The sequence below is a fragment of the Nipponia nippon genome, unplaced genomic scaffold, assembly GCF_047370975.1.
Source record: "Nipponia nippon isolate SJK-2023a ecotype South Korea unplaced genomic scaffold, ASM4737097v1 scaffold_10, whole genome shotgun sequence".
NCBI lineage: Eukaryota > Metazoa > Chordata > Aves > Pelecaniformes > Threskiornithidae > Nipponia > Nipponia nippon.
In genome coordinates this window covers 33,586,437-33,611,665 of record NW_028262291.1, presented here as the reverse complement: position 1 = coordinate 33,611,665, position 25,229 = coordinate 33,586,437, and the positions used below count along the sequence as shown (strand labels likewise).

Sequence of the window (25,229 nt, the reverse complement as noted above, 5' to 3'; positions counted from 1 at the left end):
GCAGCCAGAATGACAGGACTGCAAGTCTGAAGCACAGCAAGTGGCACCAATGCTCATACCAGAGCTGCCGTGACCCATCACACTGAGGGACGTCCTCTCTGGTGCCCTTCCACTGCAAGGGACAGGACTTGCAGAAATATCTCAGACTCAGGTGAGAAGAAAATTTCCGAAAAAGATAATGCCTTGCTGAAAACATTTTCCTGCCAGGCCCTTCTGGTTCAAACATGGAAGCTCTCATCTTGGAGAATTTCCACTTGAGCTATGTTGTCGCCCTAGCAAAACACTGATTCAGCCCTGCCACATGCTATACATTTGGGACAGGCAAGGAAGGAAGGGCAGGTACTCAGGAGACAGTGCCCTGGGTCCAGCTGAGCCCTGGCCTGGAAGGGCGATGAAAGCACTATAAAACCTCACTGCAACACTGGGATACTGGGAAAAACAAAACCTTTACTCCAAGACTGCACAAGTAGCCTGGGCAGACTGCTACTAAGCTGTACCCCAACTCTTCCTTACATAACTTCTTAATCTATTTTTGCATAGAATTCAATAATCAACTAAAAAGGAGTCCTTAAGACATGTCAAGCACCCTCTCACAGATAACCCAGTAGAAAGGCTCGCGCACACTCTGAAAAACATCTCATGTGCCAGTTCAAGGTAGGTTTCTTGTGCTTTTAATCATTTCTCCCATGAATAAGTAATGCCTAATGAAAGTGCTCTTACCCTGACAGTATTTGTATTCTGATACCCAACTGCTACTCATATGACTCTAAGACAGTCCCTTGTTAAGATTACAGTAGCAAGGGCTGGAGACATGTGGAAGCAGGCATTGCCTAACATACGTGCTTAAAGCAGTCGTTTAGCTTAGTACCAATTTCTTATTTCAGACTTTAGGCCTAAAGACTGCTGGATTAGCCCCCTTCATGGATTCTTTTAAACACAGTGTTCTCTACAACATCTGCATACCTTTACATGACAAAATTAAAGCCTTCTTCACTGCAGACTCATCCTCCATTCAGGTGGCTCCACAGCCGATACTGCTTGAGCAAGCACTTCTGCAGACAGCATATGCTGTGTCACTTGTCATTTTGCTCTGTCCTGCTACGTACTTAAGAGTGGACACACCAGTACCTCATTCACAGTCGTGCTTATACCACCATCAACCTTGGTGCAGTCCCACAGGAGGGAAATCTCAAACGTATCAGTCAGAGTCCCCTCAGGTACATCATTTATTTTAGGGGAAAGGGAATGACTAAGCCAGCCACCATTCTTCAGTTACCATGGTTCGATGTCCACTCAAATTCATCACTGTCGCCCAAGGATTGGCCACAGAAGTTACTACGACGTCAAGCTCTTTGACCCTGCTGCCTTGTGTTGGGAAGCTGCCTAGAGATATCTACTACACACAGAAAGCCAGCAAGTGCATTTATGAAGCTAGAGGGTTAGACTGAACTTGCTTTGATGCATATTCATAAGTGCTCCTATTCTTACATGTTTGTGTAAGAAAATGCCAAATCATTTAGTCACAGCTAATATGTCAGAGTACAGCTCATCTCTTAAAAAAGAGTGCCTTCCATACTCACCATTCCTAATTTTGCTGTTGCCTGACAATTTTCCTTTGCAACAGTTGCTAAGCAAAACATTTGCAATTCAGCTTACTATCACAACTGATACACGGTAATTGTTCCTAACAGTTACCCAGTAAAATGCATGGCTGTTGAGTCTTGTTCATTTCTTGACCTACCCTGTTTTTTTTCAGGTCTGTGACACTCAGGATATTTTATTCTTTACTAGGGAATACCTAAATAATTTCTACTGTAATGTATGCATGCACAGATACAGGAGGAATAATAAAATTAGCAGATCCTGGATCCTGCATCATATCACATTAGGGGGGAAAGAAAAAAAAAACAAAAAACAAAAAACCACCCACAAAAAAACCCACCACACTGACAAGAAATAGATAACCCAAAGAGTTACACATGCAATTTGTGTGTGTAATCTACAAGTCATCATTGCCATGATGCTTGTCATCTGTTTTCTCCACTAAGGAATCACCTGGGTGAGGCAAGGTGCATGCAGATGACAGATAACAGTGTTAGTTACCACATGGAAGTCAAATTACCCCGGTACAAACAGGCAAGGAACATTTATTGCCACTTGTTTCAGAAGACTCAAAAACCTCATCCCAGCAACAGCCATACAAGGTCTGTCAAAAGCTACTGAAAACAGCTATCTTGCTAACAGCCTAAGACACCTACCATGGGTCTTCTAATTAGAGGAATTTGGGATTATTTCTGGAAGTTCAAGTAGCTTTCTGCTTCTCTTACAGTAATCCAGTTCAGTGTAAGACCAATATAGAAAAGTTAATTCTAGACAGACTCAAACTGCTGTATTTTTAATATTTGTGGCTAAGAAACCATACCATAGGTTAGTGGTCACAGCTAGCACTCACTCAACAGAATAGGAAGCAGGAACTCATCTCCTTTCCTGCTGAAGTACAAAAGAGTAAACAAAAGTCAACTTTGTTGAGAAAAAAAAAGGAGGGTCCTTCTGACATTACTAACAGACACATGGACAGGTTTATTTCAAGCTTGTGCTTAGACTTGGAAACCTCTCCTATTCCCCTTCAGTCCAAGAGCTTCCTAAGCAGGTAGACCCCAATAACAAACAGGATGGTCAAGAAAAGTTCTTTTTCCATTAGCTTTGGCTTCATCACAGAGGAGGGGAAAAAAAAAAGTCTCTCCATCCTTCCTCTTCCATGTCTAATTCATATAAACTTCATCCATGGATGATCATCAAACTTTTCAGATAAGACAGAAAGAAGGTGATGGAAAAAGACCTTTGAAAGCATGGGGGGAAACAGGCTTCTGCAGTTCCTAAGAGATGATAGGAGTCTTCAGAAACGGCTTTGGAAATCAGCAATGCATGTTGCTGCCCTGCGTTGAAGCTCTAAGGAGGACAAGGCAGGTCTTCACACGTGAACTGGAACTAGACTGAAGGGAAAAGCCCCATGCTATGTATGTGTATGGGCAGAGGTGAGTTTGTTAGGAGAGAGAAGCAGAGGGATCTGCCTTGTGCAGGAGGAGTAGTAGGAAGGTAAATCACACCCTGCCTTGGGTCCCATGAACGCTTGCTACAGTTACGCCCACACTGATAGCAAAGGTAAGCTATAGACCGTGCTGCAATATTACACCTTCCCTCTTGTCCAAAACCACACCTCAAAAACTAATTTGAGTTTTCTACTTGGTTGTCCACCACCACAACTGCTTGTATTCAGGACTGGCCAAATCGCTGAGCGACACCCATCCAAACCCTTACGCCAAGGGGCACGGTCCCAGACTGGTCAGCCTGGATAGCTTCATGCGCTAATCTCAGACCAGGGTCCTGCCAGAACCTCCTTCGGTAGAGATCAAGTTATTATGGAATAAGTTAATTCCTGGCAAAACTCCACAGGCTTCAAGCTTACACCAATGATAAATGCAGTTCAGTTCAATCCAGTCTTTGTTCATAAAACTGTCCATTTTCTGCTCTCCCCACAGCTCCCTCTGAGGGCTGCAGGGTCGAGCAGGTCTCTGCAAGAGAGCCAATGGCAGACTGCACAGCTTCACAGGAATACCAACATGAAACACATTGTTTCAGGGTCTCTGGTTAAGTGCTAATCTTCTTCCGGATTTGGATGCCAGCCTCCATTAGGAGAAGCCTGCAGTAAACAGAAGCCTGCCATGCGATATGTGCGCTTAACCCTCTTCCTGCTGGCAGCTGCCCCTCAGCACAAAGTTGCAGTGGGAACAGCTAAACAGTGTCTCCACAGGCTGATTGGCCTTTTGTCCTCAGCTTGGTGCTTGCTGCTCTCTCCTCTGGAAAACCACTTCCACACAATGGAAGGCTGCAGAAGGATGAATGCGATTTCCACCATAACCAGTTCCCTGGAAGTCTGCTTTATTTGGTGGTCTACCCTGCTCTGACCCAAGCATATGGCTGGGCACCAGCCACAGCCACGTCCAACAACACCACCGGTCTACGTGCAGTTTCATAGGGAAAAGGGTATGGGTAATTAAGATCCCACAGTGGGAGGCTCAAGCTGATTTTGTCTGTGGGCCAGGAAGAAATAATCCCACTCCCAACATGCTGAATAACCAGCGGGTGGGCTTGAACAGCAAGGGCACAGTTGTCCCAACCCCTTCCTCAGCAAGCAATCACGCAATTGTTACACACTACAGTAGGTATTGGCCATCGCCCAGGGACACCGTGGCCGCTGCACAAGCATTCGGTGCAGTGCATCGCATTGCGCACTGTGCTCCCACTTGGACTACGGCCAGACGTGTTGTGCAGTTATGATCACACAACCCTACACCAGCCCCCACCACAGCTTGGGAAGAGAGTGTGACCTGAACCAGCAGGCTGGAACCCAGGTAAGTAACGAGTTTCAGCTCCTCTCTCCCATGGGATTCTCTTCCCTCCCACAGGATCACATATCCTATCACCAAGGCACACAGGACCTAACCTTTGCAAGACTCTTCCTTCCTCTTATGCAGTCAGATGGCCAGAGAGTATTGTGCTTGTATGGGAAACATTTTCTTCCTGCACAAATCAGGCAATCCAACTCAGAAAGTGGAGTTTTCACAGCGTTAAATTCAACTTGGTACTTAGCAAGCCTGGCTATACTTACTAGTAGCCCAGGACCTCCTCACATCCTACCTCCTACATCCTATGCACTGCACCGGCAACTGCCAAAGGAAGTCAGTCATTTCCACATTAGACTGTCTCCCATGCCATGAGCCAACCAGCCCATTTCTGCACACAGGTAAGGTATTGTTAAGTGAATTAGAATTTATTTCTTCCCTTCTCAGCTGCCAAAACAGCTAAGCCTCTTGCATTGCTTAGCAGGCTACTCTCTAGCACTTTTTTTCCCCTGACTTCCTGATGCTCAGGAACCCAACCCTGATGATTTAGAACCTGTCTCCAGCTCTCTGTGCAGTTTCTCTGTATTTAGGACTGCTGTAGGCTCAGCTCTACCCAGGAAGACTCTGCACAGAGCCCCAACATGTTCATGCTGCAGACTACACTTGAAGCAACAGTTGGCAGAGAAATACAGGACCATATGAACAGTGACCAGGCAGCAAAAGCAGATCAGACCACAACACTATGCATTTGCTAGAGAATCAAGAGCCAGTCACCTACCAGTGGAGCAGCTGTAGCAGACCATCTCCCCACTGACAGGGGATTCCTGCTCAGCTCACTGTAGCAGTAGCCAACCCTGTTGCACTGTCCCAACAGGGAGGCACCAGCTCCCAAGCATAAGGAGCCAAGCCAGAGCACAGCCCTTTGCTCCCCACACTCCCTACAGCAGCCTTGCCGCTCTTTAAAGATGAGGATCAGACTACTGGTACCTGTTCATGGAAGAAGTCTGGTATTCTGCAAAACAGCATAGCAAAGTCTTCAGATTTTGAGCTTTCAGACTTGGAGGGCTAAAGGCTGCACTTGCTGAGCAGCAGCTTTGTTTCCTCAAAGCTTCAGCAACTGGGTTCATGTGAACCGCTCTGAGCTCTGGCAATCTCTGCAAGGCCTAAGAGGAGGCGGCTAATGTTCCTGCATAGGCAACAGAAGCAGCTTCTTTCCCAGCTCAGCAGCTGCTGCGCAGCAGTTCTTTGACCAGCTATTAAGCACTCGCTTCCAGAAGGCAGGAGACTGCATTGGACTTGAAAATGAGACAGATGCCAAATCCCAGTCCAGGGCCAGTGCTTGGGGAACCAGGCAATGTGATGTTCAGAACACAGATCCACTGATAATTTCCACAGCAGAACAGTTACAAGTTTGGTTTGGTTTTTTTTTTTTTCTTAAGAGTCTCTCCAGCTCTTCCCCATTCTCTTGCTGCCTCCTCACTGTGGGGAGCTATCTAGGTTTAACTCTTCTCCCTCTTATTGTTTTGGTAAATTAATTTTAACACTGATTAAGTTCTTTCATCTGGCTCACAGTTCATGTCCACGAGCAGTTATGCTGGGGCAACATAGAGGCTCTGCCTTGCAAGGGAGGGAAGGAGCAGCTGGGGACACATATTTCTCAGGCAGCTATTGCTAGTGCAGCCCCCTTACTCTATCAAGCCATAAGCATAGCCTCACTACTGCCAAGATTACTTACTTGTGTCAGGCAGATTTCCATTTCCCCCACTCCAAAACCCTTCCCCCATGATCTCAGATATCTTGCATGGCTAGAGGTGGTTTTAAGGTGCATTCCTACCTATGGAGAGTTGGTGGACAGTTTATTCTTTTCACATGCAGACCAGAACTATCACCTGGTCCAAGCTGCAAAAATTCAAGGAATTTGGGCAGGGCTTAAAGAAAGTGAGAAAGCATTGCTTTGCTTTCCAACCTAGTAAAAGGTATTCAGAAGCCTGGAAAAGAGCACAAATCTCAAGCTCCTTTGGCTGCCAGAGCCAGGTCCCCTCCACATTTGCTGCGGCTCCAAATACCATATTGCCGAGGGCCTGGTTTCATGGCTGGCGTTGACCACTTTATTGACAAGCTGCCATAAAAGTGAGCAGTCCCACTCCGCACTCACCCTTCACTTCCCCCACCCTGTCACCTCCTTCTCTTAACCTTAGGCTCAGCAGGATCAACTCTGTTATCTGGCTGCAAATGCAGTTTCCCATAGCATACGCAAGTACTGATCATGGGTGCATCCAAGTGAGAACGAGTGACAGATAAGCACAGTCAGACTGGACTGACGATTGTGTAACTGCATCTGGAGCGAGTCTTGCCCCAAGTAAATGGACGAAGAAAGAACACTCAGCACTTGCATATGCAAAAGTTAAATAAATTAGGTGCAAAACATAAGATTTTGGCAGGTCTTTGGAATCATCAGGGACTGCCAATTTGAATATACCTTATGTCACCCTCTGGCAAACTGTGTAGAATACATTTTACAGACTGCAATTACACAATACATTTTTTCACCCCTTTTGTAAGGCTGCAGAAGTATGAAAGTTCACTAGCCAAAAAGCAGATAAACGCTACATAAACTACATTAAGAGCTTTGGAGCATGTTATCCACAATATACGTATGTAAAATATTTTGCCCACTCATATCCTCTTGGGAAGGCAAAATAAGGAGCAAACGAGGGGGTAAATTAAGCCCCAGTTAGTTTGATTAGAAATATTAGCTAAACAAACAGAAATGTTTAGCTAATATTTCTATTTTCTTCTACTAAGATCAGAAGGGTAGTTCTGGTGCACTGCAATTTCATGACAAATAAGCACCCTTACAAAACCTGTAAGGGTTCACATGAGAAGAATTCATAGGAGAATGTGACATACCAACCCACCACACAGGAAGGTCAGAGGGGAACAGAAACCCAAGCGAGTTTTGCCAATGCCTCACTCCTTGCTACAGCGTCAGGACAGCACTCACACCTAGAGAGGCACGCTTTATCCAAAGCGCACCTCTTACACTGACGGAGAGCTTTGCTCTTTGGCTGGAGAGCTGCTCCTTTGGATGGGCCGCGTGGACGGAATCCACACCTTCGATTCCCAGAGCCTGAATGTGCCCAGTGCAAACGCTCCACTACCTCAAGCCTGCCTGCTGCTGCCCTGCTCAGAAGCGGGGCAAGGCTTACCCAGTGAGGGGCTGCCGGAGCCCACTGCCAGAGAGGGAGTTCCAGATAAGCTCTGAAGGAAGGTGACACCACCAAAATAGTCTCTATGTGAAAGAGATGAAGGTAAGTATTAAAAACTTATCAACAAAAAGTTTCAAAAGCTCTTTCCAGCACCACATAATTTTGTTAAGGTATCAGACCATGAAAGCCAGCAACACACCTAAGCAGAACAGCAATCTTCAATCCAAAGCATGAGATCATTGAACACAATGGCAGAGTAAGATGGGAACAGAGATTTCCCTTCCCAGCTCCTGTTAATGAAGGTGGGGCAAGGAATGGAAGGGAGAAGAGGAGGAGGGAGAATTTGGGATAGGGAAATGTCAGTAGAAAAAAGAGATATCAAGGAATACCATCAGAGGCTTTAAACTCAGCAAAATTTAACAAAAAACAATATGCTGGTGATTTTATTCTCTTTGGCTATGCCCACAGCAGAAACTCGCTACAAAAAAAAACCTGCTGTACTACACTAGCAGAGTTGGAAGGGTGTGAGGAAAGTGACATCTATACTTGCAGTTTTGTTGTGGCACACTGAAAGCAGACATCTGAAGCTGAAGATGACAGAAATACATAAGCACCACTCTGAAGTGGTCTATTACCAGACTTCATCCTGAAGAGAGACTTGAAAGCACTCAAGCAGGGTGTGCTGATAGTGGCTGCGCCAGCACCTGTAACCAACAGCAAGTCAAATGCATGGTGCTAGTCCAGAAGAACAGGGAATTGAAAATAATTTATTTGAGTCAAGTGGATTGTAAGTGAGTACCACAAACAGGGAAGTAACTTCTACATGCTGTAATCAGCACAAGTGGTCTTAAGAGAACATTTAAGAGTTAAAAAAAAAAGTCCATTTAAAATCAGTTACCATCGCTTCAGTGCTCGTGGCCCTGCAGCATCTGGGAACCACGCTCACAGATCAGAGTTCTGCTGTGCAAACACAGGGCAGAAACACTGTCCCTTTCCCCAGGTACCCCGCAGGCAGGAAGATGCAGATGGATGCAAAGGCAAAGCGCAAGGCAACAGGCAGACACCGCTCAGGCCAGCAGGAAGACATCTTGGCACATCCTGGGGCTCACCACATAGATCTCTGGCCACTGGCACTCTAGGACTTGCTCTTCACCTTACTGACCACCCTGACCTACATGGCAAGAAGTGCATTTTCAATCTTTCACACAACTCAGTGACAACAGAAGATTTCTGGGGCAATAAGGTAAGTATATAGACAGCAGTGGCAGATGCTGACAGCACACACAAGATCCAGAGGGGTGAGAACATCTCTCCCCTCCTAAGCTAAATCCAGAGCACAAGAAAAACTCATTCTCATCAGAGGTTGTTTCTCCATTCATTTCACCTGCCGGGGGCCATGACACAGACCGCGCATCTTACAGTGCCTCTATTGCCCAGCACTGCACAGGAATGAAGCTTGGAAAAGCAGCACGATAATTGCTCAAGAGCGAAATGAAAGCCCTGTGATGGGAGTGGGTTTTGGGTGGGGTTTTTTTGGAGGGGTGTTCGTTTTATTGTTTTGTTTTTTTTAAAAAAACCTTATCCTCAGGCCAAAAAGACTTTTCATTTTTCTGACCCAGTCACAGGCCAAATACTGCAAATGAATACCCTACTCAGCTGCTGAGTACAACGTGCCTGCCAACTGATGGCTGGCAGCTGGGCAGGTAGGTATTTTACCACTGCAGGGCCTTTGCTTGCTGCAGTTGCATGTACTCCCTCACCCCTTCTCATCCAGCAGGGCTCTCCACTTTAAAAGCTGCCCACACTTGTTCCTCACCACGGTCCTCCTCCTCTTCCCCAAGAAGGAAGAGCCTGAGTTACAACAAGCTTCATCTCAGGAGGTAAAAATGAGGAAGCAGAACACAGGCTGGAGACAAGTGTGCTGGTACTGCCCGCCTGTCAGGGTATGAAGGGGAGGGCAGGAGAAGTCTTCAGGAAAGTCAGCTCATTGCTCCCAAAAGGAGAAGTGGCTGAAGAACACAGCAGAGGGATGTGTCAGCTTGGAAACCCCAAGTCCTACAGAACGAATTGGCAGGGCCAGGAGCTGAAGTCTCTTGGCCTTGCCTACAAAGTTAGTAATTTGGTGGGTGGGGTGAGAGCACAGACACTGTGCATAGGGACAAGAGGGTATTCTGACAGCAAAAGGAGACATTGAGCCTGCTACAACGTAGGCATTTTCTACCATGTAATAAATCAAATGTTAAGTACTACTATATCACACCTTCAATGCCACCAGCAGCCCTGCAAGCTCCACCCAACACCAGCGTCCTCTGACACAGCTTGCAAAGAGGAGGCCCCTTTCTGACAAAGGGGCAGCAGGAGACAACCATGAGCTGGGCACGCCAGCTCACCTCCACAGGCCTCCTGAGCTTCTCCCTCCTGTGGGAAGCCCACATGGCGCCATCCGGGGCTTGGCACGAGAGGCAGCGTGGCCTGTGCCAGGCTTGCCCTGTGCCCCCTGCACCCACCCCTGGACCATCAGCAGTAATCGCCTCTCACAGGACTGCAGGCAAAAGCTGTTCCAAGCTCTGCAAACACAGAGGATATTACGCTTCAAGTGTTTTAGTTACTGTAAGCAGTTCACTAATTACAGTAGTAATGATTGGATTACAGCCAGTTAACAGCTTTAAAGAAACAAGCCATTATAGGAGGGGGAGGGAAATACTCCTTTGGGTCTAGGATGGAAACAGCTTTCAGCGGTCCACCCTGTAGGAAGCTGTCAGTAGCTGGCTGGGTCAGACCATTTGCAACAGGCTGCAACAGCAAGGAGCAGTGTACTGTGTCACTAAATGATATGCTGGCACATGAAAATTATCAGTGTTGGAGGAGGTGTGCTTGCAGGAACAGAAGGTCTCCTGTTCATACGCTGGCCTCATCAGCTCCAACACCTCCGCATGACTGGACCCAGAAGACATGCCGCAGACAGGTGTGTGCACGCTAAGTTACCGACACAGTATCATGCTTGTGATGCTTTGTCTCAGCATGCAAGGAGTTGTGACTACAGGCATTTGAGACTCTTTAACAGAGACCTGCTAGCTCCAGCCAAACAGCCGAATGCAAACACCCACGGTATCAGGAGCCAAAGGCACTCACCAGAAAGAGCAACTAGAAATTTCCTTTCACTAGCAATTGTTGCCAGCACTGAAAGGACCACAGTATCAGGCGTTAATCCCTTAGTCCCTCTAGTTGCTAAAAATCCATCCAAGGAACATGCAGGGAGGCTCCTGCACACCTGACTCTCACGCCTCTCCTTGTTCTTCCACAGCATCTGACTGCAGGGCAGTCTTTGCAGAAAACCAGATGGATCAACAGATCCCTGCAAGAAGTCCTATCCCAATGAATAGAGACTGCAACAAGGACTACCAGCTCTGGAAGATGAAGTTTTTTGTGGCCATGCCTTTTTTGTGGAGGGTAAGAGGTCCCAGATGCACAGCCAGCCTCCCCCTTGAAGGGCATCTTCTGCCCTGCAGCACCTTCCACAAAACAGGAAAGGAATACCCTACTTTACAGAAGTCCTCAGTGTGTTGCAACCACAATGAAGGGAACAATACTCATTCCCAGATGACTACCCTGATGGTACTGCCAGCAGTACATCCCTGGGGGCTGGGCAGCTCTGCCTAACCAAGGAAAATCAACCCCTTGCACGCCCACCACCCACTTTTTCCCGCTCCACTTGCCCTAGGAAAAGCAGGTCCCAACACCTCTCACCAGCCCTCACCCACAACAGCCACCCCTTGGTGGTGACACCCCACCATCGTGCCCCCTGTGGAAGCTCTTCAGTGCCTCTCCTCCTCAGCAGTATCTTGCTCTGCTTGGTCTCCTTGTTCTCCTCTCCCTTCAGAGGCCTTCAGCTGAGGACTGGCAGAAACTGAGTTTGGTATCGCTGGCTGGAGGGTGAGGATTTCTGGCAGGAGAAAGCCAGTAGAGCTGGGCATCTTGCCCAGAGTGAGTTCACACTTGGCTCACCACAGCTGGAAATAGTCTCATCCCTGGCCAGAGTTCCCCAACGGCCCAACAAAACCCTTGGGAAACGGCAAGTTTCCACGCGTTAGCCATTTTGAAACAGACTGGTTCATGTTCATGAATGTACTCCCCCGCTGCCCCCACCCAGCGCTCTCTGTGCAGCGCAGCCGCCTGCAAGTGTCGCTGCCAAAAGGTGCTTGATGAGCAAGCACTGACGAAGCGCAAGGTCTCGCTTTGTGTGTGGAGCCAGGTGTGGCCAAGACCAACGCTTCCTCTGGAGATGCTCCTCCTGTACAGCAACACCGCGAGCAGAGCTAGAGGGAAGGCAGAGGCTTGAACAAATGTACCCCCACACTCCTCTTCCTACCACGCCCTTGCATCTGAGCTACCGCTCTCCCCTCCCTCATCAGTGGGAGATCTCCACATCTCTGAAACCAGATAGGACATGTGGGAAACTCACCTGGAAGCATAAATACTCTTGAAATAGCTGGAACTGCTTCTGGCTGCAATCAAAGTTTTCCTTAGGAAATTAAGTATTTTCCGTTGTGATAAACCCTGACCTAGACATGGTCTAAACAGCTTTAAACAAAGTGTCCTTTCTTTGGCATTGTTTAGCAGTTAAGAAATTAATTAACTTGCCTTTTTTTCCCACCTGTGGAGCCAAATTTTAAAGTTTTCTTAGGGATAATACATTTAAGTAGCAGAACCAACTCATCATCTACTAAAGGGTAGATTTAAATAAACTGATGGGGATCACAGGTAAGTACACTGGGTAGCAAAAGAAACTCGGCTACTATAGAGCCAAGGAATCTGGCCAGGAAACAGGGCTCTGGGATGTACACATCACTTTCCACGATGAAGAAAAGAGCACTCAGCTGGGATGCAGAGACCATACATGGTTCTCTCACTCTCCCTCATCTCTCAAAGGCCTTTACGGGCTAGCTCCTGGAGCGAAGATGGAACAGCACAACTTCCATTTACAGCAGCGGTGAAGTTCGAGTGCTTAGCATCATATGCTGCAGCAAGGAGTAGCAAGTGCCCTGGCTACCTGATCCAAAGGCTGTGGAAAGCTGAAGTCCTTCCTCCGCTGCCAACTGGCCTTGGTTCAGCACCTCTGTAGGACAGGAGAGTTGTCCTCAGCGTTGTAAAAGGAAGCATGAGTGTTCTGTGTGAAACTTCTCTGGGCGCGCAGCACTCTGCTCATGGAAGGAGCAGAGTGAACAGGCTGCCCATCCACACTGTGCTGTGTGGTACAGAGATACAAGATTTCACAAGGGTCCCTCTGAAAATGAGGGCCACACATAGGACACACGAGCAGAGCCCACCTGTGCTGTCCTGAAGGGCAGGCCCTACACTGCAGTAATGCACCGTCACTGCAAAGTCAAGCAGACTGCCAAAGCAGCAACCAGCTGATACAGCAAGTCATCCCTGACTTCCCATTGACCACGTAAGCCATCTAAGAGGATGTGGAACAAGTTGCTGCTTAAGAAGTCTGCCCTGCAGCCTCACCTGCCTATCAACTATCCACACTGGTGTGTTTCTGTAAGATTGCCCAGAAGCCCTGGATTGCTGGCATTCAGAGACCTACTTGAAACCACTCCAATCTGAGCGACAGACAGGTGATATATGGAGACTCACATCAGTGGTGTCCACTGTAGTGAGTGTTAATAGCCAAGACATGGCCTTTTCACCTGCCAGCACTTCCCATCTTGGCTCTAATACAATGGAAAGGCCAGTTTTGCTGTCATTTCCCACACCACAGGGATGAACGCATTTCCAGGAGGCTTTCGGTCTACACAGATAGAATGACAAATCAAAGATTCATCTGGATGAGAGACCAAAATCCCCTCTGTTTACTCATGCATACCCCAGCCCTGTCAACGGGAGCTGTTTGACTGCACTGACAGTGGAGAAAGTCTGTGCAGAGCCTTGTTCATGTTGCAGTGCTTCAGAGCAGCAACAGATTTAGAAGAAGAGGGAACAACCACAGGTAAAAGCCTGAGGTCAGCCAGCTGCAGTACTGGTACAAGCGTTGGCTTGCAAAGGCCTGACCCAGCCCTTACCAATAGGATACACACGTTGCCAGCTGGGCAGGAAAGACAACGACAGGAAACCAACATGGGGAAAAAACAGTTCTCCTTTACTGCCTAATAGGGAGCCAAGAGGTTAAACTGGCACCAGGCCATGCCACAAACATCCTATGACCAAGTTCTGCTCTCGTGCAGTGGGGGAATGACAGCAGGGAAGGCAACAGCGGGAGGGGAACAGGAAGCGAGCTTTTTTTGCTAATCATATTAATGCTAATAGTTTTGCTCACTTAAGCATCTTTTGGGTTGGCTCAAGAAGTCTCCAGTTCTGTCTCGGGGATCTGGGTGACTCTATTGAGAACCTGTGTGTCAATCTCGGATGTCAGGGTCAAAATAAAGCAGCAGGTTGCTCCAATAAAACAGACTTTTCTGGCACGATCAGCACCAGACAGAAGGTCCTGCTGCTGACAAGCCTATATCACCACTCTACACCAACTCATCCCAACAGATCCAAGCTCTGTGTAACATGCTTCAGCCCCAAAATCCCAGGGTTAGAGCAAATCTTATGCCTCTTTGAAGAAAAGATGACACTCTGCCTTTCTTGCTAAGGTCACGCTTTCTCCACCTAGAAGTTGCCAAGCGTGCTACACAAGTTTTCCCCTCCACACGTACAGTTCACCTATGGCTTTGAGGGGATGAGAGGGTTTTACGTTGCTATACAAGATTTGTAGAAGTCATGCTAACCACATTCCTTATGGTAACCACCATGTTTCCAACAGTCACATGTAGCAAGAAATCACTTTTAGGCTCTTATATAAGAGTAAACTCTGTTGCACTCTATCCCCCATCCTCCTTAAACACTATTGCTTAGACTGTACAAAATACCTCTAAAAATCACAGCAATAGATCCAGCAAGCCCCTGGGGCAGATGCAACACATTGAAGTAAGACCAGTCCACTGTATGTGTTCTATTTTAGCAGCTTCCCAACCTTTCCCCAGACAGCTCTCCAGCCTCTTTTCTACAGTGACTGCTTTCTGCACCTCATCATCAGAAAGAGCACAGCCATCCTCTGCTAGCATAAATGCACCCTGGAGAACAGCCTAAGTGTCAGGCACAACGGTGATAATCCACAGGCAGCTGGAAAAGGCTCTCAGTCCTTCCCCAGCAGAGCCATGCAAGTTTTCACCATCTCTGTCACCGCTGCTTGTGCCAACCTTAAGAACGCCAGGCCCAAGTCTTAAGTGGATCCCAGTGAGGTGGCACAGAACAGGCTCATAACATGGCTGGGGAGGCCAAATGAACCCTGCTCCTCCTCCAGTTAAAAGCGCGTGAGACACATTAGGCTGTGGAACTGCTCCCCTCACACAGCACACATGAGCAGAGCAAGGTGCCTACAGCAGGAGCAGCTGGGAAGTGTATTACTACCATTCGCAGTGGTCACCTCAGTGCTGGGAAGAGCAGGTACCATTCACTAGGTCTCCACTGTAACACACACAGCTTCTAACAATGTGATCCCAGTGTTCAAGAACACTTTTCCTGAGCAGGTTTACCAGCCCACATTCTCACAGCTACCATCCAGTTATACTTGAATTTCACAGCCAGACAACACCACCTCATACAAAAGCACCTGCTTCCATCTAAGGGGACAAGTTCTCACCAGACAGCCAAAAAAACTGAAGCTTCCAAACAGCTTCTGCTTAAAGATGCCCTACGTGGCACGCCAAGCGCCCCAAGCTACACCACTGAGCACTGTAAGCGGTCAGGGAGGAAAACAATGTTATCCGCTCTAGCCTTTGCACTTATGCATGGCAAAAACGTCATTACCAAATCACACGCACAAGAACTTAAACTGGTTGCCTGAAGCAGTCAGCAAGAAATTCCCCAGACAGACACACTTTACATCACTGGGCTGGTAGCTGGATGCCTTTGAGGTGTTTCACCCTTCCCTAGAGGATTAGGAGAAGGAACAGTTCAATCCAGTTTGGTGAGTACCCTGTTCTCATGAGTTGATCCTTGGGATCTGTTACAGAGCCCCCTAAAGAACATTCAGTCTCTTTTTTAACCCATGCCTGCTTTCTTCTTGGTTTTCCCCCTTAAATAGGATGCTGAATAGGCGGGTAAGTCACTGCAAAGCGTACGTGCCTCATTCATCATGCACCAAGAGGTTACAATGAATAATAATATTCTTGTTAGAAAACCCACAAGCGCACATCCTGATGAAACCTGATCACAGAAAGTATGAGGCAGCTCCCACACTCAAGGACAAATCACTGATTTACAAAGCCAGATATTTCCAGAGCCCCCTACAGCAACTTTTGAGTTTAATGTTTTGAAGAGCAAGTAGCTGGCAATAAGCTACCTATGTTAAACAACAAAAGCTTGATCTGGAAGATAAGAGATATCTGGTGACCTATATCGCCTGCCTGTTTGACTGTAAAAGAGCAGCTGAGCAAGCAGCCTTACAAATTTCACCATTCTGCTTCTGTGTCAATACTGGTGGGTGCAAAATAATGCACAGAGGATCCTCAGGTGCATCAGGGCCACCTTTGCTACAGCACACCCACACTGCAAGGACCACGCAAGGACCATCCCTTGCTATGGCCCATTGACTACTACACAGTGTCACTCACAGCAGGAGCAAAGGGACCCAGTGCTGTACATTCACCAGTAACACAGATTTATTTACCTCACTGCTGAATCTATGATGGTACTGAAAGAAATTTTAGCAAACTACAGATTGGGTGTGGTATCACACCTCTGTGTGGGTCCACAGCAGCTACAAGTGTAGCTTTCTGGAAATCTAGATAACCTTCTCAAAATAGAGCCTGTCTGGACAAGAAGACACTCAATCCAAGGGAAAAGGAAGCTGTGACTGTGACTTTACATTTTGTCAGAGGTATTAGTCACACTCACACCACCTGATCTGAGCATGCTACCAGCAGGCTTGGAGGTGGGGTGTTTCCATGAGGGACCTGGGCTCCATTTAATGGGTACTTTCTATCATTAACAACCCCACCTCAAACAGAGAGGTGATGAGCACAACAAAATTCAAATCATAACAAGAGCAGTAAGACCTGTTGGATGCAGCCACAGTAGGGCCACGAGACCTGTGGCTTTTTAGGTTATGGGATCACCCTTTTCTTTATGTGTATCTTTACATGCAGTGCATAGCACAGAGTGGTGAGGGGGTTCTGGGAGACTGCCATTACTAACAGGGAATTTCTGTAAGTTCATGAATAACTGTACTTAGTAACTGTACTTCTTGAAAGCAGAAAAAGTGATCCCAAAGTCTGTGCTATCACTGCTTCAGTAGCAGCATAAATCTGAACTGTGCAGTTCTCTCAGCCAGAGATATCACTTACTGCCACGTTGCCACAGAAATGCCAACCTGGTGAAGCAGAGCAGTACTGGATAAAGACAAGGCACATTTATTTCATCATTTTGATTCCCCCCCCCCCCCCCCCCCAAAGAAAAGCATTACTATCATTCCTTACAGCATTTAAGTTGTATATGGCTGTCTTCTACATGCTGCAAATGAACACTGCTTCCTACTCATACCGTCAAGATGGCAGCTGTCAGGTCAGAAAGTAATTCAGCATTTAAAGTTTCCCCCCCCAGCTCTACAGTTTGGACAAGTTACTTCAGGCCAGGTTTTAAAATAAACCCTGAATGAGGTGCACACTGAGCAACCAGTTCATGAAACAAGAGCGGCCAACAGGAGAGCCTGCTGCATGCAGGGCCTGAGGGCTGAGCCCTACCAGCACCCCAAAGCAGCACCCGCTTCACCCCAGTGTCATTCTGGACCTCCCTGGGACACTCAGGAGGCGGTGGCAGGAGGTTCTCCTTCTCACCACTACCCTTCGCTTCACCTGCAAAGATGAGCCAGGCATGCTGAGCACCAAGTGGCTCACCCAGTCCCTCAAGGTCAAATCCAGCTCCTTCACCACAAGCCACCATGTGACTCAGGAAAAGTTTCAACACCGCAGATGGCCATTTGTCATCAAGAGGGAGAAATGTCCTTGTGGGCACAAGTGACAACCTCTTGGCCAGTAAACACCCACATATGTACTTTTTACATGGCAAGCTTGTCTACCTCGACAGCTAGGTGAGACCGTGGCAATGGCTTTCAGCAAGTTTTGCTTTGTAACACTGGGAAACAGCAGGATCAACCTTATTATGCCTTGGCTAGTGCTACTTTGAGGCCTGACTCCAGACAGGAAAGAAGAGAGAAAGGAGAAGAAAGAAAAGGCTATCAGAAGAAACTACCGAGATGAGTTCAACAGTGCAAAGGGGAAAGCATTTTAATCCCCAGAAGAGACGCCCTGCTCCTGCACAAAAGCCTGTGCAGAGGCTTACATCAACTGAGAAGTAGCTGAATTTGTTCCGCACATTACATTTTTTGCCGCTTATGAATAGCAATGTTGCGACAAGCTCTTTAAAACGTCTTACAGTCTCTTCTGATAGACATGAAGAACAGGCTTCGCGTGGAAAGCTGCTTTCCTCCCAGGAACTGTCACTCCATCACGCTATCCCTACACTGTAAAACAGTAACTTCTCAGGAAGGGGCAGGTGGGAAGAGGTGTGAGACCAGCGCCTCTTCTCTGTATCATGTTCAAGAGGCCAAACTTCACCCTCCAAATATGAAATTGAGTCTGCAGCTCATCTCTTTACCCATCTCAAAGCAGCTCACGAGACTGTATCTCAAGCACCACCCCAGACAGCGAAGGCTGTCGTATCTGCCTCTCGGTGCAGGTAGGAAACCCGCAACCAGCTCCCAAAAACTCAGCAAACTTGTCGTCCTGACAGCGCGCCTCTTGAGGCCGTTACTAAAAATCAGCAGATCTTCCCGCTTCTGATGCCTGCCGTGAGCTCTGCTGAGCCCGTGCAGCCGGGAGAGGAGGAGCTGGATTCAATTCATCCGTGAGCAACATCTCTAGACTCTTTGCTTCCCAAGTCTCAATTAGTCCCAGCTGCACAAAGCCACACAGGACAGCACTGTGGCACAGCCATCCCCAGCCTGCAGAGCCTTGCTGAGCCAGGACATGAGGGGATGGGTTGGAAATGGCCAGCAAGACACAGCCACTTCTCGCACAGACATTTGCTCACTGGATTACTGGCCATGCCACCACTTTAGACATGCTGTCTCCCCTCCCAGAGAGGGCCCAAGCACAAAAGTTTCAAGTCTGCCTCACCAGCCGGCCTCAGTACTATAAATAATAATAACGACAATAACTTGGTAGTACTTAAACCAGATTTAGTACTGTCTGATTTAGTACTTAAATCAGACAGATTTCCTCTGTCAGAAATTCTCTAGCTATTCCTTAGGTGAAGGAAGACCTAAAACACGCGAGTCAACCAGGAAAGACTGAGCCTGAAGAGAGGCTACAGGAGTATTTGGGAGGCATGAATCTCTCCTGTTCACTTCAGTAAGCTATTAACTAACATATACAGTAACAAACACTTAACTTTAATTACTGCAATGATTTCATTTCACAGGCAAGACGAGGCAATGGTTTTACTACACCATACATCCCAGGCTTATGCTTGGTGGATACTGTTACCTCCCCACCTCTGTAGGAAGCAAGCCCCAAGACCCCAACAGGGCTTTTGGACCCCGGGGAGGGGAACAAGACTGTCCCTCAATATCTGCACAGCCTGCTCAGGCTGGGGTCCGGTCATCGATCCCTCTGAGGGGGGGGGGTTAGCCTGATGGGCTGCAACTGGGGAGAGCCGTCACTCCCAGACCTGATCTTCCTACCTACGGACACCAGAGGGGTGGGTCACGATAAAACTATGAACTTGCACCCCGTGCAGAAGGGAACAGCTTCAGCTGTCCATCGGCAGGAAGAGAAACAACCAAGTGACACCACCACCAGAGAAGGTCACCTAACTACATGAAGCCCTCTCATTCAGCAAGCTGAAGAGTAACACCCAGCACATCAAATTCAACTGGCAGCGGCTGACCGTCAAAAGAAATTGGCTTGGATCATTTTGAAGTAGATGTGTTAATTCCTTAAAACTCCCTCTTGGCTTCTTCCCTCCCCTGCACAAGTAACCCTAGCTAACAGAGTAGCTCTCTGTCCCCCTCTTGTGATAGGACCAAGCGGACTTAAAAACTCTTGGAGAGAGGTAATATTAGAAGAGCATGGCCTTTAGGGCACGTACCACAGTTTGGGTTTTGGGACTTCTTTTCAGGCCAAAGGTTCAACCCCTGCTTCTGACAACGAAGTCAGTGTCCCACAACATATAAAATATTTCCCGTCACCATGAAAGGCAGAAAACCTCACAGTATGACAAGCATTTCCCCTCACAGCCCGTGAGCAATACTGCCCATCTCACTCTGGGCCCCGCTGACTGTTCCTAGATGTATTTGCCAGATACTGGTGTAGGACTGGAGATACGGATCACAGCCAGGCAGATCTTCTGACAAGGAAGAAACTTCCCTCCTCAAAGGAGTAGAGCCTGGTCTTCAGATAAACCACCCAGCACTCACACCCCAGACAAAGATTACATTCCTCTCTTTCTCCTTTGTTGAAATGTAAGCTCACACACCATCAACTCTTTCTCCACTAAATATCCTTGTTTGTGTGCTTTAATTTCATGCTGCGTACTCTCACCACCCAAGTCCCTCCAAGCGAGGAAACCGCTGACAGCAGCTCTGTAGATATCACCTTCAATTAACTCATCAGACTCCAGGGGAAAGACTTCCCAGTGGCACCATTTCAGACAGCTACGAACAGGAGAACCTGAAAGCCCTCCATCTGGGAGCAGAGGCGAGGGGAAGGAGCGGGGCTGAAGAGGAAGAAGAGTCTTCTCACTGGTGCGCCCTCCTTCCCAGTTGCTCCCAGCCCTTACAGGAAGGCCCACACCTCGGGCTACGTTATATATATATATATGAATATATTATCTATGCGTAAATAAGCAGCATCCTCCCCTCTGGCACGGAAGGTCTGGGGATTCTCCCGCCTGCTGGCGGCCGGGGCAGAGCAAGGTGCGACCGCAGAGGCGGGCCCGGAGCAGCAAGCCCGCGGCCGGGGGGGGCCCGCTGCGCCCCGCTGCCCCCGCCACGGCAGCGCCAGCGCTGTTTCAAATTCTGCTTCACCGCTGCCTGATGAAGTGACTAAAACGGAAACGTTTCGGGGATTAGGATTCCCGAGTGATCTAATACAGGATGCTTTTGGTTTAAAGAAGGAGGGAAAAAATACACAAGTGAAGAGCGGCGAGGCTGGAGCTCCTCCTGAGCTCCCCTCCCCACCGCCGCCCGTTCGCTTTAAAAAAAAGGGCCGAATGTTACCATTTTTGGACATGAGCTCCGCGCAAGCCCTGCCCTAAACCACACCATTCAAACCAGGAGCCAGTCACCGTCCCGCCGCCGGGCCGGCGGGGCCGGGGCGCGGGCAGCGGGGCGGCCGGCGGGGGCTGCGGGGGGGAGCCCGCCGCAGCCCCCCGGGGTCCCCGCCGCGCCCGGGCGCACCTGCGGGCCGGGCCCGCCGTAGCGGGGCGGGTGCCGGTGAGGGCGGACATCTGTTGCTGCGGGGGGACCCGCCGCGGCACCTCCCTCCCTGCCTGCCTCCCTCCCTCCCCGCCACCACCTGCCCGCTCCGCCCGCCCCCACCGCCGCGGCCCCCGCCGCCTCGCCTCGCCTCGCCGCGCCGCGCCGCGCCAGCCCCCAGCCAGGCGCGCACCGGCCCCGGTGGGGACGGCGGGGCCGGTCCCGGCGGCCCCGCCGTGCGTGCGTGTGTGAGGGGAGCGGAGGGGAGGGGTGCACCCACCTTCCTCTGCTGCTTCTCCCAGGCTGGGTCGAGGAGCAGGTCCCGGTCCCAGTCCTCCTCCGGCTGCATGTAGTCGTTGGTCTGCTGCGGGTCGTAGTGATCCATGGCTGCTGCTGCTGTTGCGGCGGCCCGTCCCTATCCCCGTCCCGGTGGGCTGCCCGCTCTGCCCGCTGCGCCCGGCCCCGCGGCCGCTCAGCCCGAGCAGGCGGCGGCGGCGCCCGCTCCCACCTCTCCGCCTCGGCCGCGCACAGCGCCGCGGGGGCGGGACGGGACGGGACGCCCCGCCCCGCCCGCGGCCCGCCCCCGCGGCTCTCATTGGCCGGCACCCGCGGCGGCGCCTGCTTTTCCCCGCGACAGCCCCTCGCTCATTGCGCGCTCCGTGCGTCCGTCACGGTACCCGGCCGTCGCGATAGGCGGGCTGCCGCCCATCCGCCCGCCCCCAGCACCTCCCCCGCAGCTGGGGCTGAGGACGGGCGGGGCGGGGCGCGCTGGGGCCGTGGCCCGGCGGGCAGGGCAGGGCCGCGCCGGGCAGGGCAGGGCCGCGCCGGGCCGGGCCGATGCGATGCGATGCGATGCGATGCGATGCGATGCGATGCGATGCGATGCGATGCGATGCGGGGGAGCTCAGTGCCGCTGTCGGGGCATTTTCCTCTCAAGGGCTCCGCGGCAGGACGGGGCGCGGGTGTGCGGGAGGCCGTAGCGGGAGCGGGCCCCTGAGAGATCCGCCCCGACGGGCGGGGCGGCCGAGCGGCGCGGGGGCGGCCGAGCGGCGCGGGTCGGGGCAGCATGTTGGCGCTGGGAGGATGTATTCGTGTCAGGCAGCTGGCGGCCCGTCATCCCGGCCCTGAGGCGAGGGTGTTCGGGCGCAGCTCTGCAGTCCTGCCGCCACCCCGCTCGCCGTACCGCTTCCTCGCCGGGCCGCGCAGGTGTGCCCGCACCCGGGATGCCAAAAAACAACTGTTTGCCCTTGCTGCTGGCTGGCAACCGCCGGTCAAGGTTAGGATTGCCAGCACCGGCGGCCGAGGCTTCGCACCCGGAGTCACCTGCGGTGCCACCGCTGACCCTGCTCGCCCCGCGCCGCGCCAGGCCTCCCAGGCGCATCCGCCGCTTTCTGCCCACAAATATCCTGTTTAGCAAGAAAACGCTGAACTAAAGTACGTTTGGCTCATCTAGCAGCTTCCTAGGAGAGAAACACAAACCATTAAGGGGTGTACTGATACACAAATGCTTGACGTGGGTTTCTGTCAGTTAAACAAGTAAAGGGGAAAAAATGACAACAGCATTATTGGTTTCCCCTGGTAGTCTCACTGAGAAGCAGGATGGTATCTCTCACAAAAGTGAGAGGAGGCCCAAAGAAACGCCGCTCCCCAACACCATCCAAGGCAGAGCGAGCCCCTGCCCCAATTCGTCCAGATTTGGAGGAAACAGAGAGTTTGTGGCCCGTAAATGTGGAGAGAGGGATGCCGAGAATGGACTGGAAGGATGCTGCAAAGCATCGGGATGAATTGAGCAGAAATGCTCAACATCAGGCAGGATTTAGCCCTAGATTACACTAGTGAGCTCCTCTTCCAAAAGAGAGGGATTTGCTTTCTGCTTCTTACAAACATTGCAGGTGAAATTGGGTATCTTCTCTCACTTCTTGGCATAAATAACTGCGCAGAACATAATGGACAGATGTTCTGTACGGTCCTCTGTCTTCACGTGTCATACGATGCTCCTTGTGTACACTTTCAGACTTCAGAAACACAAAGATTGTTTATTGTATCTGTTCTGCACTGTTCAGAGACTGTTGTATTTACCCTGCCATGAGTCCCTCAGGGTAGAAAGATTATTTAAATATATAGGAACAGTAATATCCATGATTTTCAAAAGCAATGCAAGACGTTTCCGTTCTGACACCGTTTGAGAAACCAGGCCACTCAGAGCATCCCAGCTCAAGGGAGCCAGATCTGAGGAATCCAGGTCTACCAGGCACTTTGGAAATCCTCCTGGATGCACCTAAAATGTTAGGCAATGCAAAACAGTCCTATCACTCTGCAGAGATGGTAATGGACTTGAAGGAAACTTCACTGTTCGGCACTGCAAAGAGGTGTAGATGATGATGGCTGTTTTTTCGACAAGCAGAGTGGAGGAATTTACTTTGGGGAAATATGTAAATCATCAGGGTTTGAAGAGAAAAGGCCGATTTTTATTTCTTGTAACAATTTGATGAACACCCAGCAACAGAAGTTATGAACCAACAGCCTGAACACATGATAGTTTCGAGAAAACAAACATGTCTGAAAATTTTCCTGCCTTCTAGTTTATCTTATTTATCAGGACACTTCCAACCGGAGGAGTCTGGAAGAATATGGGAATTGGCAAGATCTGGGGAAAGAAAGGGAGGAGGGAAGCAAACACATTCCTTGAGAGAAGTCTTGAGCTTTGTATTTTAAGGCGGGGGGTCCTACTGTATTACTTCCCCAGCCGTGTAGTTTAAGAGCCCATTACTGAAAGCCACTTTTCACACCTTCCCAAATGTGGTGAGAGCACTCAGCTGCCATTCAGTGAGTGAGGATTTTCAGCATTTTCCAGGAGATGCTCAGCACCATGGAGATCCAAGCCCTAAGACATGCGATGGGTTTCTGTGAGGCTGAATCTTCTGGATGCTGCCTCTTTGGTTCCTTGGAGTTGAGTTACAAAGCAACTATCCCCATAATCACAGGCTGTTATTCTTCTTAGACTGTATAAAATACACCTAGTGATCCCTCTTACAGAGGCTGGTGGTACTATGAATAGAAAAAATGTTATTAACTGCCAATATCAGCAAACCCATTCATTTACCTATCTCTTCTTGCACAGGGCAGAGGACAGATTAGGTGATTTAATGTACAACGCCAATGCAGCAAAATGTAATGAAATCAAGAACAACTGCAAGGTTTCTAGTGTATTAGAGCTGCTCTCCTAATGGTCCCTCCCATTTGTATTTCTAACTTCATGATCCTCACTTCTCAAAATTCTTGCCTGGATTTCTTGGAAATCCTTAATTTTTCACTCCTAACCCCATACCAATTCTTAGCTTTTCACAGACTCCTTAACAAAAGCAAGAGAATGTTCTTGGCCAGAGTTTTGTGAACTTACAGGCAGTAGCGAGGGGGGAAAAAAAGCATTGTTTCTAAACCTGGGATAGTTCCCGGATCCACTTGACCCTTGCCCTTGCGAAGAATGGTACCAGCACCATGAAGGGGAAGAGACGAGCTCGCAATGGGAGAGGGAGGCACAGCAGCAACAGGAGCTACAGAAGCTGGTGCTGCCGGTGAGAGACATGCCTGTAACCACAGCCATACTCTGGTTTTCCTTATTTAGTCTCCTAGAGTTCTCTTCTCCTCCATACAAGATTGCTGCTGATTTCCTCGGGCGTTATTCAGACCTCGCAGGACCAAGTGGGTTTCCAACAAGGTCTTTCCGATCCAATGAAGGGAGAATGTTTTTTTTTTTTTTGTAGGGCAGCAGGCAGAGCCACCGTGGGAACAGTTGGGCATACATCCTACTTCTTCATCCTGCAGAAGATGAAAAGAGGAAGGAGCCCAAGGCCATTGGGGTATTTCTGGTTACTGTTTGCTGCTCTTTCTCTTTGTGCTTAGCATATTAGCTACAGGTCACGAGTTTCCCTGGGGAGATATCTGTTTTCTTGCCAAGAACATCCATAAGCTTCTGTAATGAGGCCCGGCAGGTGAGCTTGGTCACTGTACAACAATGAACAAGGCTGTGTTGCAGTGGCCCTTGACTTCTCTTTCGGGAAGTCTCACGGCCAAGTTTCAGCACTTATATTCTGC

The 25,229-nt window shown here is 49.4% G+C and overlaps 1 protein-coding gene across 6 annotated transcripts in view; it reads right to left on the bottom strand.

Annotated features, from left to right (window-relative positions):
• Window positions 1–21,675, bottom strand: part of ACTN1 (actinin alpha 1) — a 91,570-nt gene extending 69,895 nt beyond the window's left edge. For 3 of the 6 annotated variants that reach the window (XM_087746487.1, XM_087746484.1, XM_087746486.1), the window contains exon 1: window positions 21,415–21,674. In XM_087746487.1, the coding sequence (XP_087602613.1) occupies window positions 21,415–21,519 (105 nt within the window). In that variant the 5' untranslated portion in view covers window positions 21,520–21,674. Of the gene's footprint in view, window positions 1–21,414 lie in introns of all 6 variants that reach the window. The other 3 variants (XM_087746483.1, XM_087746485.1, XM_087746488.1) reach the window with 2 other exon arrangements.
• Window positions 21,676–25,229: the final 3,554 nt, after the last annotated feature.